General features: G+C 44.6%; 1 protein-coding gene across 4 annotated transcripts in view; it reads left to right on the plus strand.

Annotated features, from left to right (window-relative positions):
* Nucleotides 1-5,207: 5,207 nt before the first annotated feature.
* SHISA9 (shisa family member 9) overlaps nucleotides 5,208-18,013 on the plus strand; it is a 189,143-nt gene continuing 176,337 nt past the window's right edge. The window contains exons 1-3 of one of the 4 annotated variants that reach the window (XM_065030404.1): nucleotides 5,208-5,524; nucleotides 6,603-7,199; nucleotides 14,612-14,739. In XM_065030404.1, the coding sequence (XP_064886476.1) occupies nucleotides 5,355-5,524; nucleotides 6,603-7,199; nucleotides 14,612-14,739 (895 nt within the window). In that variant the 5' untranslated portion in view covers nucleotides 5,208-5,354. The other 3 variants (XM_065030406.1, XM_065030405.1, XM_065030403.1) reach the window with 3 other exon arrangements.

Here is an 18,013-nt window from a genome sequence, read left to right on the forward strand (position 1 = left end):
GCATTTACTTTTCTACCTTGAGATCTTCATGGTTTTTTGATCTATTTGTCAGTGTACCTGGCTGATAGATTATTTCTTCTCAGTTGTTACCGTGCCAGAGAACAAGAGATGCAAATCCCTTTGGAGCAGATTTAGTACTGCTGTTCACACCGCCCGTCAAGTGGAGTCAAGAAGGGACAGTTGTTACCAGCTGCTTAAAAGTGTGGTCTGGAACGTTGGATATGTATTTCTGCACATCAACAGTTTTTCAACATATGTGCCCAAATTTAGTCTCTAAATTCATGATTAGGCTTTCAAATATGTGACCCGGTTTTCAGAAGTACTGACCACTCAGACATCTGGTGATTTCAGTGTAAGCTGTGATTATTCAGCATCTCTTCAAAAAATCGCCCAGTGCAGTTTCCATTTTAGATCAGTGGAAAGGCAGTTGTTGAATTTAGTAGATGTTGAGTTGTCCTGTGGATATTTAACCTTTGGCAGCCACATCTGACACTCTTGGCCAGGCACGGTAATCACAGAAGTGAATCTGATAGCTACATGAAAACTGCAGTGTCATATAATCAAAAAAGTATCACTAAACTTGGACCATTATTACTTTCTTGGTGCCTCTTACTTCATCTGTCTTGTGACTTACCATTTTAAAATCCTGAGCATCTTTTAACAGTTAGCATCCTTTAAAAATGGAACTGTCAGATAAATTTTCTTCTTCATAAATCTGAAAGTTCCTGCATCTATATATTATTACTATAAGTAAGATACAAAATACATCAAGCCTCAGATGGGCATGTTGTGACAACGATGAGGAGAGACATCATTAAGGCTTATTATCAGGGAAGCACACTAAAAAGGTCTAATGTTCAGTAAGAACTTTTGATTTTAGTTGCCTGACAGTACATTTTGGAAGATGTGCAAAATATATGGTGACTAAAATCTTCTTGTGAGTTAAGTAATATAGGAACTTTACATTTCTGTGAAGAGCAAGTTCACTTTGGAGGTGTACAGCTCACTTGTATAGCTCTCAAGGGTTAACAGTGCTAAAACTGACTGACAAAAACTGACTCACTACCGTGACTTCTTCCTGCCCTGGCTGTCATCCGTGCATGTCCCAGGCCTGGAGCACACACATTCTAGACTAAAACTTGTCTACCTCTTCATATCAGTTACCAAGGAGTTTTTAGAAGAGGTGTTGGTTATATTAACCCAGCTGTTCTAAGATACACCAGAGGATTAGGAAATTTTCTCTGCTGTGTCTCCTCTTGTACGTCTGAGCACAGCTGCTCTATGCTCAGGCGCAGTATACAGCCCATTATACTGGCTTTAACCTTGAAAACGTTTAATGCTATTTTAGATCTGTTTAGAAAGGCTTCCTTTCTGCCTTGAAAAGTTGAACTCATGGGAACAAAGGTGGCTGGATTTTCAGTTGGAAGGATACAAAAGCAGTTCAGGTTTTTTTGATCCTCGGTAGCCTTTCTTTTCTTTTTTTGTTAACAAGACAGAACGATTTTGTCGGCCCAAGTTTGGAATGAACTGCAGAGCCCCCTCTGCCAGCTGCAGTAATCCTCAGACACCTGGCCAGCCCGACCAGACCTAAATTGCATAGCAGCCTAATTAGCAACAAGTGGAAACATACCTTGTTCACAGGCGCTTGCAATATTATTCCAGCTCCAAAGTAACATCAGTTTTGCCAAGGAGAGGAACTGATGGCAGCTCTCCTTGTTGACACGGTTGTGCAACAGGCAAACCTGAGGGCACCACTCGTTTTTTCAGCTATGCAGCTGAGAGCTGCTTTAGACATTTTGGCACTTTTTTCCGCCGCTGCACACTGAGGACGTGAGCAGTATACGTATGTTCCTTCTTGTGTATTTGCAAGTGCTCCCTTTACCTTCTAAATTTATCTGATTTTTTTTCTGAATTTCCTTTGCATTAAACTGAAGCTACAAGAACTCTTGGGATTTCATTAAGTCCACTCCAAATGTGCATGTGGTTACTGCCTGTCCCAACTCGAGCAATTACTACAGTTTTGGTTTTACAAAAAAGGCTGAAGAGAAAAATATTAGGTGATAATGATAATTTTTACATTGTAGAATTGCAATAAATTATATTGCTCCTCAGTGAGCCGTGAAAACGAGTCTCTCGTGCTTTTTTGTTCATGAAGCACCTCCCGGCTCGTTAGGATCTCTTGATGGTGATTGCTTTGCTATGTGCAAACTGTTATTTTTTTCAGACTTGATGACAATAGCTAAAAAATACTCAATGTTTATAAGGTGTTTGAGTTAAAGTTACTATGAACTCATGGAATTATAAGAACAAGCTCATTCTATCCCATGCTGTATGTGCATCTTTTTTAATGAAAAGAGAAAATTTAGTTTAAAAGATGCATGCTCAATAATCATAAAAGGAGAAGTATATTTAGTGTCAGCAAACTGCAGGCTGGGATTTCACACGTTGCTGCACTAATATGATACTAATGGCTGCAGTTATTGGGTAAAAGAACATAGGCTGATGAAGTGTTAGCTGTGTAACTAAAAGAAACGTCTACAAGCCATTGGGACCGTGCTGCCAGTTGGCCTGCTATAGCAGAACCATCACCTCTGCTGCCTTCCAGCTGCAGTCATTTCATATCTCTACATCCAAACACCCCATTACAGTATGAAACCACTATCGAGGAAACAGATATTGACTGCTACACTTCAGTTTCCACATGACTTTTCTTATCACAAAATACCTTTCCCATCAATACTGCCTGAGATCAGGCCTGTCTAGCTGTTCTTTTGACAGATTTTCACAGCTCTGCAGTGTCTGTTAATAACAATGATTGAGCTATATGGCATTTCTGGGGAATTAATGGTTGGCTGGAAAGCTCCATTGACTCGGTGCTGAGCAAAGGACTATTCTCTCTAGCAGGTAATCAGTCCCTGGGAAATGCTCTGAGGTTGCATCAACATTGTTGTTATGAACAAAAATGAAATACAGAATTTGGAAAATGATAACTGCAATTGCTCTGTATGTTCTAATTGTTCTATATTCTTCAGATTTATCACCGTCTCAACATTCAGGTTAATTCATTAAGGTTGACTCCTAATTTCGCTCTTTTTCAAACTCCCATATTTGTTTTAAAAACCTTGCAAGAATCAGTTCTAAGAGTTTATACAATTAAACACATAATTGAACATGTATAATGCACAAATACATATATAGAGTATGTGTATATGCATGTATATAACTTCCACTGAGACATGGCTACACATGGATGCCACAGGATTTAGCAGAAAAAAGGCCTCTTTTCCACCTTCAAGTTGAACAACAAGCATTGCCATTGATCCACATGTGAAAGTCTCAGTCAAAACAAGTGGAAGAAATTAGAGGAAAATATAATGGGAATACTCCATTTTGTATAAGGTCTGTGCCTACAATTAATTATTTTGCTTAACTAAATGAATATGTGCTTGAGTAAAGACAACTCTGTAGGTTCTAGTTGAAACATCATCTTCTCAAATGTTTCAGAGGCAAAATACGTTCCTTATGGGATAAAACTGTAGAAAAGTAGGTGATTACTACTTACCTTAGAGCAATGTCAAAAAGAGAAGTCTTGAAAGTGGAAGGTGATGGTGCTAAACTCGGAAATCTTCCATGTTTCTCACTTGATAAAGACAACTGAAATAAATTAGAAGTTTATTGACTGACTTCATTGAGAAAAGCTTTATAAAAAAATCACATCATGACCCCAGATGCGGATCAGTACTATGTGTGATACCCATTCCTCTCAACTAGTTCTCCTGTTTCCATTATTATACTTAAAGGGTTTATATTTTGATCACACAGGTGTCCTTACAACTCCATGCTCTGAAGTCATTAAAACACTGATACAGGTCTAGGAAAAAGGGTTTGTGCACTGGTCTAAACCAACCAGTTCATTATTAGAATTCTAAGACACAGTGTGGCTAAAATAACTTCTCTGCTAATATGACTAACAGGCACAGAGAACATAACATCTGGAGGAGTAACTTATGATTAGCGTAACACGATTTGTGGATTGCGGGTTCTGTGGGTCTGATCCAAAGTCTTACGGTGCCATAGGAAACATCTTTTTTTCCAAGGAGCTTCAATGACCCTCCTGCTTTCCCCAGGTCTGGGCTCTCAGTCCAAGCACGTGCCACTCAGGGTCAGATTCTGATCGCATGGACCTAAATCCCACAAATTCTACCCCAAATCCTTTGGGCTTTTATTTTTGATATAGGGCAATTCTTAAGGAAAACTCCAGGAACTCGATGAAACGAGAAACTTGTACCATACTTACTCAGGATTGATAGCCCATAAAATAAATAAGTTTTTGATCTTATTATTTCTGCATATGTATAGCACTAATCATGCAAAATATTTAAGCAGCTTTTTAGCAGTCAGATCAACAGGGAAACTTGCATAATCTTACATGTCTGACAGGACTGGACCTTAAATGTCTCCAGATGCAATAAGTATGGAACAGATTCGTTTCATGCAGAGTTTTCAGCACAAACTGCATCACAAAGTGTTAAATAATAAATAATAGGAGAGAGAAGTATACACAAGGGAGGAATGATATGATTTCAGAGGAGACTTGAAAGGGGATGTTGATGAGGTGGAAGTTTTAAGTATTAAATATTAAAACCCAAAAAGGCTGGGTTTGGCTGGGACTGATTGTTTTTCTCCGCTGAGAAATAAAGGGTCTTCCTCACCTCCCTCCAGGACAAAAACGCAAGGCTTACTGTCAGGCTGTTCAGTGGAATCATCACTGTACTTGGAGTCTATTTTTAAGAGAAGGCAAAGGATCGCAATTAGCCAACTGCAGCCCTATCCGATTCCAGACGTCTGCTTTGACCTCTGCCTCACCTTTCTGTGCATTTCCCGCTTGACGGCTCCGCATGCAACTGGCCCAAGTTCCTCAAGTGCGGCAGCAGCACAGCCCGGGCGGGAGGGGGCGGGCAGGGACCGGCCCCCGCCCCGGCCCCTCGGCCCCGGGACCGCGGGGCTCCCGCGGTCGTGACCCCGGGGAAGCTGGAGGCTGCTCTGAGCACCAGCCCGCAGTTAAAACGCGCCATAACGGGCTCATTTCCTACATTTGGTGGCAGCATAGTATTCAGGATGATACTATCGCTACTTGCACAGGTTACTGCCAAAGCAATAGACGGGGGTGAGAGAGTTAAATGACAGGGATGGGGAGCGAATTACTAAAAAGTCTTTCGCAGAGTCAGTTCTCTGTTTGGGGGAAGTTATTTTAATTCTGTGTCTCGCAAACAACCCGCAGCCTCAGCGCGTCCTCTGAAGCCAGCCTGACATTCTGACAAGGGTTTTGAACAAACGATGCGGAGGGGCAGCTCATGTGCAGCAGACACAATCGCAGCCCCGCTCCGGAGCGCGCGGTACGACTGACCCCGCACCTGTGCGCAGCGCGCCGGGCCGAGGGCAGCGCCCGCTCCCGCCCATGGCTTAGCCGCCGCGCGGCCCCATGGACACCGCTCCGCCGGGCGGACCCGCCTTCGCCTCACAGGTAAACGCTTCTCCGGAGGGCGCCAGCCTGCCGGGGGAGCAGCCGGCGGGAGCGCTCCACTCATCGGCAGAGCGGCACCCTGCGTTCCTCGCCGAGCCGCCCGCCTTGGCCAGAGCCCGCGGGTGCCCGTGCGGGGTGAGGCCGCCCCCGCTCCGTCTCCCCCACCCTGGCCGTTACCCCCCTCAGCGGGAGAGGACGGGGGGGGACGCTCCCGCGCTTTTGGAGACGCACCTGTGGGGAGCGTCCGCCTGGGCGGGAAGTGTCTTATGTAAGGGATGGCGGGGAGCGGGGCCGGCCCCGCGGCGGGGCTGAGGGGAGGGGGGAAGAGCCCCCACAGACGGGCCGCTCGGGAGGGGAGGCCGCTGGGGGGGCTTCCGACAGGGGCGCTCGGGGGGCGGGGGAGAGGCCGACGGGGAGCGCTGGGTCTCTGCGCGCAGCCTCCCCCGGGCGCCTCGGCGGAGCGGCCGGGCAGCCTCGCCCTCACCCGCACGCTGCCCGCCAAGGCGCGTTTCCCCGCGGCGGCAGCCCGTCCCCGCCGGCTGGATGCCGCGGCGAGCCCGTCCAGCCTCCCGCGCTCTGCCCTGGCAGCCGTCGCCTCCCGCGGGCTCGCCCGGCCCCAGGCGGAGCTCGGCGGGCGCCGTGGCTGGCTGAGGGAGTTGTGCGAGAGACCGCGCCGGGCTCCGCTGGGGAGCGGAAGGTGGGTGCCCCGGCGCCTGCACGCCGGCACCAGGCGGCGCGGGGAGGCTGCTCGCTCGCCCTCTCTGCCGCTTCCCGCCCCTGCAGCGCCCTCGCCCCAGCCCTCCCGCCTCGCGGCCCCCCCACGCCCCCTCCCCAGCCCCAGCGCGGTGCCGGTGCTGCCTGCGCTGCCTGCGCTCCCGCCGCCACCTCCGCCCCGCGCCCTCCTCCTCCTCCCGCGCGCTCCGCTCCACAAGTGCCGCGCGGCTCGGGGCGGAGCGGGACCAGCTGCGGGCGCTGCCCGGCGGGCGCTGCCCGGCGGCCCCGGCCCGGCCGCGCTGTCGCTGTCCGCGGTGCTGGAGGAGCGCGGCCCCGGCCCCTGACGGAGCCCCTTTATGTGCAGCTCCCGGCGCAGCGCGGCATCCGGCAGCTCGAGCGGCGGCGGCGGCATCGCTGAGCCGGGGCTGGGCGGCAGAATGGAAGGCTTTATTCGGCTGCTCTTCGGCTACTTGGTGGCGGACCTTCTCACGCTGGTGTGTCGGGCTCAGGAGAAAGCTGGCCAGCAGCTGGGGAGCTTCGTGGTGCTCTCAGGAGGAAACCACTCCAGCCTTGGGGAACAGTTAGACCCTTCCGAGCCACCTCCCACACCAGACTTCTGCAGGGGCTACTTTGACGTGATGGGGCAGTGGGACCCCCCCTTTAACTGCAGCTCGGGGGAGTTCATCTTCTGCTGCGGCACTTGTGGCTTCAGGTTTTGCTGCAAGTTCAAGAAGACAAGACTGGATCAAAGCACCTGCACAAACTATGAGACGCCGTTGTGGATGAACACTGGGAAGCCTCCTTCCCGCATAGATGATCCTCTGCACGACCCTACCAGGGATAAAACCAACCTCATTGTCTACATCATCTGTGGGGTTGTGGCAGTCATGGTGCTGGTGGGGATCTTCACCAAACTAGGGCTGGAGAAGGCACACAGACCCCAGCGGGAGCACATGTCCAGGTAAGGCTGAGTGCCAGGCAGCAGGGCCTCCCTTCCCCGCTACTTCCCCTCCCTGCCCCTAAAGACGAGACGTGAGCCCATGTGTTCCTGCTAAACAAACAACTCCTGCCAGGCAGGCTGCATTGCCCTGCAAGGCGACTGAGAGACCAACCTGGGAGAGCAGAGCTCCTGTGGTTCCCCAAGCCCAGGTTATCAAAGTACAGGCGTACTGAGGAAGATGAGAAATAATTGTGGAGTCTGCCCAGACAGCAGTCCATTTTTATCTTGCAGTGTCTGACCCTCTCCCCAACAAGATCCAGCAAGTATCCCTGGATATACTGTGCATGACCAGGAAAACAATCCTGAAAACAGCAACACTGAATTATAGAAAGATCGATGGGTTGTTTCTTCCAACTGTTTCAAAGCTTGGAAAAGGTTTTTAGTTCTCAACAGAAGGATGTAAACAAATGTCATCTCACCCTCCCTCTCCAGCTGCAAAATGGTTTTGGCAGGACCTTCCCTACTCCCCCAATCCTTGTGAGTGTGTGAGCTATTTGTAAAATTTCTAAGCTGTAAAAATGAGCCAGGGTAGAAGGGGAGAGGGAGACACAAAAAGGAAAAGCTACTGTAGAATTTCTTAAGATTTTTTCAGTTGCTGTTGAGAGGTAAAAAATGGCATGTGAAAGTCTTGTCTCATCCATATATGTGTGTGTTATACTCTGTATCCACAGTGTAATAGCTGAGTTACATCAAAGAGAACCTCCCCCACCTAGAGTCGGGCATGCTGCGTGCCATCTACTCCAGATACGGGCTGCCTAGTGGTGGAGAGGCAGGTGGGCAACTCAGGACAGAGCCTGATGGCTTTAACAGCATCTTCCAAACCCAGGGTGTCACAGCAGTTCAAAATCAAGACATAACACATTTGTCAAGTTTGCAGTCTGTCTGATCCTTTATGCTAATCCCAGGCACATGAAAGTAAAGCAGATGGGGGGAAAGGCATTAAAAAAGGCAAACAGCTCCATTAAAGAGTCTAAATAAGATTCCAGCATGTTGGGCAACTTTAGTGATGATACTGCAATTAAAAGGAAACCTTCTCCTGGATGTGCAGCGTGGCAGAAAGCTTCCTTTTGTCCTGACTGGTAATGGTGTGGTTCACAATCTTTAAAGCTTAGATGAAGAGTCATCCTTTGAAAGACAGTCCAAGAGATCAACTCAACACCTGGAGCCTTATTTTTCACTTGAAGTTTCTGCATGACTTTTTGATTAACTGTTTATCCCGAAATGAACAGAGAAAGCCACACAAATACTCCTGCAAATGCATTGCCAGTTCACTAGCAATTATCTGCTATTTATAAACTGGCTGATGTGGATATGCTTTTACTACTGAGGAACGTAGCACATTGCAGAAATTTTAGTCAACTTAGCGTTGTATGTCAGTGATAATTCTGCAAAGAAGGTTTTCTTCAGGCAAGATTTAATCATCCTTTCGACATTTTGAATATTCTCAACTACTAAATTGAGAAAAGGAATACCTGGGACTCAATTTGTTTTTAAAATCTTACTCTTAAACTAGAGAGCTTGTTTGGAAAAAGCTCTCCCTTGCTGCAGCCTCTTTCTGTAATGTCTTCATGCAGGCAAAAAGAGGCAAGGCTCACAACAGTTAAAAAACCAGGACAGAGCGAAGTTGTAGCCATCTCTGCTTATATATGGCTTAAATAGGTCCTATTTCTGTGGGTACAAATATTTGCTATCTAAAATACAGGTATGAAATATTCTGTCTTAGTTAATGGAGATAGAATTATAGGGGATTGGAAAATCATTCTGAAATCCTTCAGTCCTGTATGCATGAAGATTAGGTTTCTGAAGTGGTTCTTAGAAAAGGTCATCGGGTACTCTGATTACTTAACAGTGTCTGAGATCTTGCACTTTTCTCGCCATGCAAATGTTCAAGTCAGTATTATATAGAAACTTGAGAAGTCATGATCACATGGAACAACAGTCGCCCACTCAGTACACATAATAGCTAGTCATGTTCTGAAAAAGCAGCTCCAGAGCTGCCTTTTTTTTTCTTTTTGTTTAAAGTTCTCACACTCCTTTTACAGCTGTGGGGTGGGCTTACCTTTAATTCCAAAATGAATTAGATTTGTAAATCCCTTTGGCAATCTAAAAATCTGTTCATCGAGTGAAGAATTGAAGTAACATCTTGTCCTTGAATGTGTGTTTAGCTAAAATATTCAGTCCTAGGTCATTTTACACTGCTTATGTTCTGAAAAAAAGGCTACGATGCTTAAGAAATAATTTATCTGTTTAAACAGTTAATAGTACCAACAATCAACATAATACGTAGCCTATAATCAGGTTCACCTTCTTTTATAACACTTATCACTATAATATGAAAAAAAGAACACTTATGATTTTTTTTTTTCTGAACTGAACCTTATTAATCAGCAAAAGTGCAAAGCCCTGAGGATGTTTGGTGGGCCAAACCAAAAGTACTAAGTGTTACTCCATTTTGGCTGGCAGCAAGAAACACAGAGAGGCTGATCTGTCATCTCTGAGCTCAGATCGTCTCCCTTCCCTTCCCTTCCCTTCCCTTCCCTTCCCTTCCCTTCCCTTCCCTTCCCTTCCCTTCCCTTCCCTTCCCTTCCCTTCCCTTCCCTTCCCTTCCCTTCCCTTCCCTTCCCTTCCCTTCCCTTCCCTTCCCTTCCCTTCCCTTCCCTTCCCTTCCCTTCCCTTCCCTTCCCTTCCCTTCCCTTCCCTTCCCTTCCCTTCCCTTCCCTTCCCTTCCCTTCCCTTCCCTTCCCTTCCCTTCCCTCACCAATGGCCACATGAAACACTTGAATCCTCTTCGTTCCTCTGAACAAACTCCCCTATGGAAGGGACAGTCCTGGTTATCACAAAAGACGATGCATAATGTAAACCAAATCTTTTTTTTTTATGAGGGCTGATTTTTGAAAAAAAGTGAACAGAATACAACTGGTGTAAGTTATATATTTCCACTTCTGATTTACTAAAAATATGAACAGAGACCTGACACATGGGAATAGGAACGCTGACTTATAAATAGGAAGCAAAACTGTGCCACACTTATTAATTCCTTGCATTATTTCATCTTGCAGTCAGCGGATGTGCTGTTGAAGACAGACACTGGTGTGTGTGCGAGTGGCACCGTGTTAACAAAGGAAACTTCACAGGCTTGGCCAGCGTAGTTTCTATACACTTGTCTTTCATTACATTTTGTTTACTACTATACCAAAACAAACCAAGAACACTCCATTAATTTCACTGAACTTTCCTGAAATATTTGACAATGAAAACACATTGGGGAAATGCATTTATTTAGTGAAAACAATCCATAGGAAAAAAAAATCTCTATTGGACAAGTCCTTTTAGGAAAAAAAAGAACAAAATTTGCCTTTTTTATAGAGCTTGTTACTTCCTTTTGTTTGGAGAAAAAAGGCCAAGTGTGGCACTGTTGACATTTTCTTTCTGGTTCGATCAGTGCTTTTCAGTGGAACACTCTCACTGTTGGCATGCAACTGTACATCTGGAAGATGAAAATGGAGAGGGGAGTACACTATTAACTCTACATGGCACATTTGGCTTTAGACATCATATGATAATGTTTTGTTTATATCATTCTCCTAGTTTTTAAATGCATTACTTGACATTAAAAGGAGATAAATACTCCCTTCAGCTACAGTGTCCAAGAACTAAGCAGTAATGGTCATATCCAAACAGTGTAAGTCTTCCTTTAGCATCCTGCTTTCCAAGAGAATGAAGGAGTAAGATGGTAGATGGGATCAACTATGGCCAAGGGAGTGACCGTGGCAGGATTGCGCTAAAAGGTGACAGAGCTGATCAGCCTCTGGGAGCAGCCCTGCAAGCTGTTGAGAGCAGCGTCTTCTTGCTGCTTAAATTGATATCAGTGGGACTCCCAGGCCCCATCAAACTGGAGAACCCTCTCTTTAAAATGAGTGGAAAGGGAAAAGCTCTACTTCTGTTTCGTGCAGGAGATTTGTCTGTAAATAAAACCACACCTTTGCCTTCTTCCCTAATCCTCGTGGAGAAAGCGCAAACAAGCCAAGACCTGAAAGGACAATATTTACAGTCATGCAGGAACGCTATAGCTTCTGGTTTTCCGAAGCAACACTTCTGACTGTATGTTAGCGGCCCCCAAATGTCCTGAACCATCTGAGCTCTTCTTTCTTCCTTCACAATGTGCTGAGCTCATGAGTTAAATCTTTTGTTGACCACTCAAAAGGCAGGTACCTGGGGCCAAGAACAGGCTCACTTGCCAAAATCCTGGATCCTCTGCATGGAATTATTTCCCTTATTGGTTTTGACCTGGTTTTGGAGGCAAAATATGACAAGTGACCTTTCATGAAATAACCTGTCTTTCAGCTTCTTCAATATTGTACTCCTGAGGGAAATGCCTGGCTCCACATGGTGTATAACACCCCAAAATAGTATTACATATCCATTACATTCTCTATGTCAAGAGAAATGCTTAAGTTTGGTGATACTTGGGTAGTTCTGGGCCATGAACTCCCATGTAGGTAACATTTATCCGTTTTTGTAATGCTGCAGTCTATATCAATACACAAAACCTGATGATATTGCTACTTGATTAGAAGTTTAACTTGTACTTTGCATTTCCTAAAAAAAAATATTCAAGATAGTAAAGGTGTAGATAAAGACCCTCTACATACATATAATTTTTCAATGGTACCCGCTCCAACAATTTCTACAGATAATTAACAAGATGTAAATGACGATATTCAGGTGAGACAAACGCATGAAGGCATTATAACAGCCTGGTGGCCTATGTAGAATTTTTTGAAGTAAATGTCTATTCAAGGATTTTGTCACATACTGGGCACAACCCTCCCTTTATCCATTTCATTATATGGCAAATCCCTAAAAGAACAAAATGCGGGTACAGCATTTCCTTTGTACTTCAGTGACACAAGCTGCTACACGTTTATAACTCTCCCAGACATCAGTGGAAGATAATGACCAGCTCTGTGTTACATGAGCTCTTCTGCCCTGAGAAGATTGTACAACGGTGGCTAACACAGGATGAACAGGTGCTGTGTTGTTAAAAATACAACTTGATGGGCAATAATTCATTTTTTCTTAATATAGTGGGAACTGGACAGCTAATTCCTTAAAACCCCTTTGAAAACAGGCACCCTGAAATGGTAAGAAAACTTAGTTGGCATTTTCACAGACAGGCAGTAGTTAATCTGCTATCATACGGGGTGTTACTTGAAGTGCACAGTGACCAGTATTTACCATCAGATTAAGGGCAACGAGGAAAGCATTTGTGAAAACCTGCTCTCACAAAGCTGGGAAATACTAATCCGGGCACTACGAGGTGTCGCAGTTCTGACTCCTCCATTGAAGTTCGGAGCTTTCATTTGCTTTTCCTCCCTTCCCAGAAATGTGTCCACCTGCCTCTGGAATTAGAATTAATGTTGATGTCAATAATTTCTTTTGTATAGAGACATATTTGCATAAATTGACTAGGTATTAATGGCTTGGGTCCCCACTTATTTTAAACTATGTTTTGCAACATAATGCTTTCCTTTGGCATCAATTTCTACATACCTTTGTGAGATCTCTTCTCTTGAATTTTTATTATTCTCCTATGTAGGCCAGCTCTGCTATTTCTGCTGTATAAGCACTGCTTCAAATGGGAGCACTGCTCTGATACCATTAATCATTCGGTTACTGTCTTCTGACCTTTTACAGTATCAACAGTGTATTCTGTAACATGTTGATCACAGCTGTAACTAATATTTTAATAACATAAGGCCAGCCATAAACACAATGAAACATCAGTGTAATTCAGCTGTGTACCAAAGCAATGTTCCTGCAATGTGAATGCAAGATCCAGCTCCCGATTCCTTTCTGTCTGTAACTTAAATGAAGCTACTTTTTAATATTTAAAAGTGCAATGCTTCTTGATCAAGAAATCAGCACGTCACAGAAGTACAGTGGAGGAGCTAGACAGCGCTTGCCATGGCTTTCACCAGTGAATGCGCTTATTTTTATTTATTTATTAGTTTATAAACTAGTCTTTCTTGATGCAGTATCTGGGACACTGTATATAATTTTGCAGAAAATTAAACTAAACTGGGCACAGTGCCCAGAAAATGCATCCATTCCCTTTAAAGGAATAGCTCAAGGGCTCTAAAAATTCAAACTAGTAAAGCAAAAAGGAGGCAAATAATGGTCAGTGATGCACTGACCTGAACAGAAGCGACCCGGGTAACACACACCATGGCTTTCCTTTGCCCGAGGCAACTGCTCCTGCAGGTGAGCCAGTTATTTTGTGCGGCACAGCAGTTCAGCTCCCTGGCACGGACCTGTGGGCTCATCCTGCACCTGCAGGAGCCAGCGCTGAAACTCCACAGCCCGCAGTCACACACAGAGTTCTGCCATGCTGAGAGTTTCAGAGCTTAGAACTTAGTCTCTACCTCCACAAGGCTGACTCAGGTGTGTGCGCTACTCTGTATGCCTAAGAACGGACTTAGGCTCAGCAGGACGCTCGGCAGTGATGCTAGTCCTTAGAAAATACACCAGAGTGGGATGAATCTGTCTCTGTCTCAGATAGTTACTGCCTGCAGCTCTGCAGAAATAATCCGCAACCAGAATCAGGTTGGGCCTGGCCTAACTGTTAGGAATCCTTTTACTTGGTTCCTCTTTGCCAGCATAAAGCTTTCATCCTGGCTCTGAACTGGCTTCAAAGCAGAGAGGAGAGTTCCTGTGCAAGCTTTGCTCCATCTTAAGGACCAGGGCGCTCATAGACGTTAGAAAAGACATTTTCCATCTCCCCTTCTGGATGAGAAAAACTTAAATCCCTCATCATGAAGAGTACTATGCCTGCTGGATTTCTACAGGAAAATCAGGTGACCTTTCAACATTGGTGACATTTTTGGATGAAAATGGCCAAGACACCGCATTGTGTGGTGCTCTGCGCAAATGCGAGTGTGAGGATTTACTCGGACAGGCCCTGCTGGTAATGCAGATGTGAAGATAACTAGTTAGTTGGTGACAGTTGTAGCCAGGGGCAGGGTGCTGAGGTGCTCAGCTTAACCGAGATGGCAACGTGGCTGAGCGCATGCGATGGCAGAGCTCAACAAGCCTCAACAAGCTTCAATTGTGTTCCTACAAAGCCAAGACAGCTAAAGAACTCGATGTGTTTCTGTGTATTCCTGGTAGCACACTGTCTAAGACAACCTAAAAAGAGCCCCAGGCGCCAAGTCTCGCAATGAATCTGATTCTGTGATTTTGCTGTGAATCGAGCTGGTTTCTCCAGCAGACGTGACGACGGACTGCATCTCAAACCGAAACAAAAGGGAAATATATTGGTAACGCCTTACAGATTTCGCAACAGGTTCACTCTGATTTTCTTTGGTTTCCAGGGCTCTTGCTGACGTTATGCGACCTCAAGGTCCTTGTACAACAGATCATATGGAAAGAGATCTGAACATTGTAGTTCATGTGCAACATTATGAAAACATGGAGACGAGACCTCCTCCAAATAATTTACGTAAGTTGCATTATAACTTTATCTATATCTGGAATTCTGGCACTAAAATGAGCGGTATGAAACAAATATTGCTGGATATCAAATGAGGATAGACAGTACATGGGTTCTTGCAAATTAGAACTATTCTTTATTTCAGAATGAGAAATATTTAGGATTTCCTAGTGCAAATAGTGCAACACTAAGAGAAAGCCGTTTCAAATAGAAAAAATTAGTTATGATATGTATTTTTAATGAGTTGTCTTGGTTGACTGATATTGGTTTTGTATCTTCGTTTCCTCCTACTTGGTGTTTTTGCTCAGCTCATCGAGCTATGCCTGATTCTGTGCTTTGTTGTGCCAAAATACAAACGGTTAAGCTTACAGTGAGATTTAACAAGATATTTCACAGGGCTGTAACATTCAGTAGGAAAGCGGTCTCATTAGGCTGTTAAATAATCTCCACTGGTAAAATAAATACTTTCCTGGAGAGCATCAAGTTGTATGTGGTTTTCACTTCCTCAGTTTTTCCCCCTAAGGGAAAGGCAAGAGGAAGATTATTGTTTTGAGTTTTAAATAATATTTCGGTGATGTATCTGCTGTTACGTGTTTATGTCATTGAAGGCAAGGAAAAGGTGAACCTTGGAGCTTTAGAGGAAATATGGTGGCATTTCCAGTGGTTCTGATGTCCTGGGCTTCTTATTTCTCAGTCTTGTATTAGAACACAGTGCAGATCTTTCTCATGCTTAGATACATATTGCTTTTGTGATGAAAATTTCCACTGCAATTTTAATTTGGGTATATATTTCTATGTTTTCTATTCATCCATATCTTTAATATATGTGTACATATATACAGATATATACATACATGCATACAAGTGATGCATAGTTTTTTTACAAATTCAAGATCTGTATATTTATAAAAGAAAAGGGTCTGGTTCAGGCATGTTGGTAGGCAGTGGATGGCTGTGTTCTGTGCTGTAGATCAATGCAGGTGTGCATTTTGCTGCAACTATATTTTTAATGCATAGGTATTTGAATTTTGTAACATCTCAGGTATATGCACTAGTCTTTTCCTTACCTAACTATAAAAAGCAACTATAAAAGTAACTATAAAAAGCAGAAAATTTGCTTATATTGGGACACAGAATTAGTTTTATTTGGACTGCACTATGTGGTTATTGTAAGATTTTACTGCTTTTGGGGGAAGAGTGGAAAAACAATGGGGGAAAGAGCAGAGTCCTGTGCAGCACACAGTCCTGATACTGCTTTGTGACAGAGGCTAACTCTGGTTTCTTATGCGCGTGGTTAGTGATTAGTAGGAGAGGATTAAAGCTGTAACCTGTAATAAAGACCCCACATGCAGTGACGTGTGGCACCTCCTCTGTCTGCGCTGCTCTCCAGCAGGGTGCTGCCACCTGGGCCTTTGCCGTTCTGCGTGCAGAGAGGCAAGTGTTAGATACGCACACGTACTGCAGCATGCCATCCCCTTTCTGCCAGGGCACTGACGCTTCTCTCTCAGTCCAAGGTGCTCCAGCCCCTGGGGCTGAGCCCGTGAACTTCTGGAGGTTTAGGGAGGACGGGCATATGCGCTCTATCTCTCTTTGCTCTGTGAATTAGCTCTTTGCTGATCTCTGATCCTTCCTGTGACCATGTTTTCAAGAAGAAAGGTGCTAAGAGGTAATGAAGTTTGGTTGCAATCCATATTTTCTCTCATATTTGGAATGTTTCTTTAGAATCCCAGTTAATGAAGGAGCTTGAAAGTAGAGAGATTCTTACTGCATCGATTTGACCTAAATTTTGATTATCATCACACTGAGATATCTTGCTTAAAACTTTGTATAGTACAATATATGGCATAACTCAGCAGGTCTTTAAGCTCATTGTTTCTTGGGTTTGGATTGAAGCCTTGCTTCTATAAACTTTTGCATCGACACGCAGCTCAGAGGGTGTCGTTTCTGCATCAAGGAAGAAAACAAATAGACGTATTTGTGAGTACCTTAGGATCTTGGCTTACGATGGCCCCAGACACCCTGTTTGCTGTGGGACAGCCCCGGCACCGCTGCCCTTTGCAGCACAGAAACACAAGCGCTGCTGCGCAGCTGAGCCGGCGGGTGCTGAGCGGCCCCGGCGCTGCGCCCCGTGCCGCCCGGGCCACCGGCCACGCGGAACCCTCAGAACAAGCGGCTCCACTGGGAACGGCCTCAGTCTCAGTCAGCTTCATGGGTTGAGTCAATCGTTTGGCTTGTTCAATGCAGACCTTCGAGTGGTGAAATTACTCAAGGCATTCTGTAACCGGTGTGACATACATTACTGCATAGCAAGTAGATCATTATTCTGTACTTGTTGCCATTATATTCCCTCATAATCTCATCGAAAACATGACTAAATGACTTACTAGAATTACCCAGAACATCACAAACGATTAAAGTCTGTTGAGAGCATGTGCCTTTATGGTGCAGAAAAAACTTTATAAAGAAAAGACAGTTTTTCCAAGTCCATTATCCCAATTTGTAATTTTATAGTGGAGTTCTGAAACACTACAAGAGTGGATATTGCTTGTGGAGACTTTCGCAGTGCAGCGTTACCTACTAGTGATGGAAAAGTGACAGGATTTTTGGGTACTTTTACAAGCAAATAAAACAGAGTGAATTGCAGCTTTCATAGAAATTCTATTCCAGATCTTTAGTTATACGGAGAAAATGAAATGGTACAAAATTATAGCATCAGACACCTTCATATGCATTTTTAAAGTTTTCTAAGTTACCGCTTTCTAACTACGACCACCTCAAAATGAGACTCAAAAATTTGACACTGAAGTACTTTTCACATTGGTCCACAGATATGGAGAGGGCAGGAGGGATTTCCTACGTATTATGTACCCCTTCCAGATTTGTTTAGTATACTGAAGACAAACAATTGAAAGCATTATTAAAAATGCTCTAATCTGAACGTTCATTTGCTCTTTCTGGCCCCTTGAAAGACATTTTGCTGGTGCTGCCAAGCCGTTCCGAAAGTGGTTTGTGAAGGGAAGCTCTGTCAAAGTGACAAACTTCCCATGATCTCTGACACTGCAAATGGATGTCTTTTTGTTCCTGACCTGTTCTTTACCAGAGGACAAAGATTGGCTAAGCTTGCACAGCTATTCACCCAGCCCAGCAGTGCAATGGGAGGCCACAAGCAGAGATCTCTTCTCGGCAGCTTGCATTTTACCCGGTTTCTTGTCTCTTCTTTTTGTGAAAAGAACGGCCAAATTGGAGGTTCTGGCAAAACACAGGGTTTTTTCTTTGCCCATGT

The sequence above is a fragment of the Columba livia genome, chromosome 15 (genome assembly GCF_036013475.1).
Source record: "Columba livia isolate bColLiv1 breed racing homer chromosome 15, bColLiv1.pat.W.v2, whole genome shotgun sequence".
Classification (NCBI taxonomy): domain Eukaryota; kingdom Metazoa; phylum Chordata; class Aves; order Columbiformes; family Columbidae; genus Columba; species Columba livia.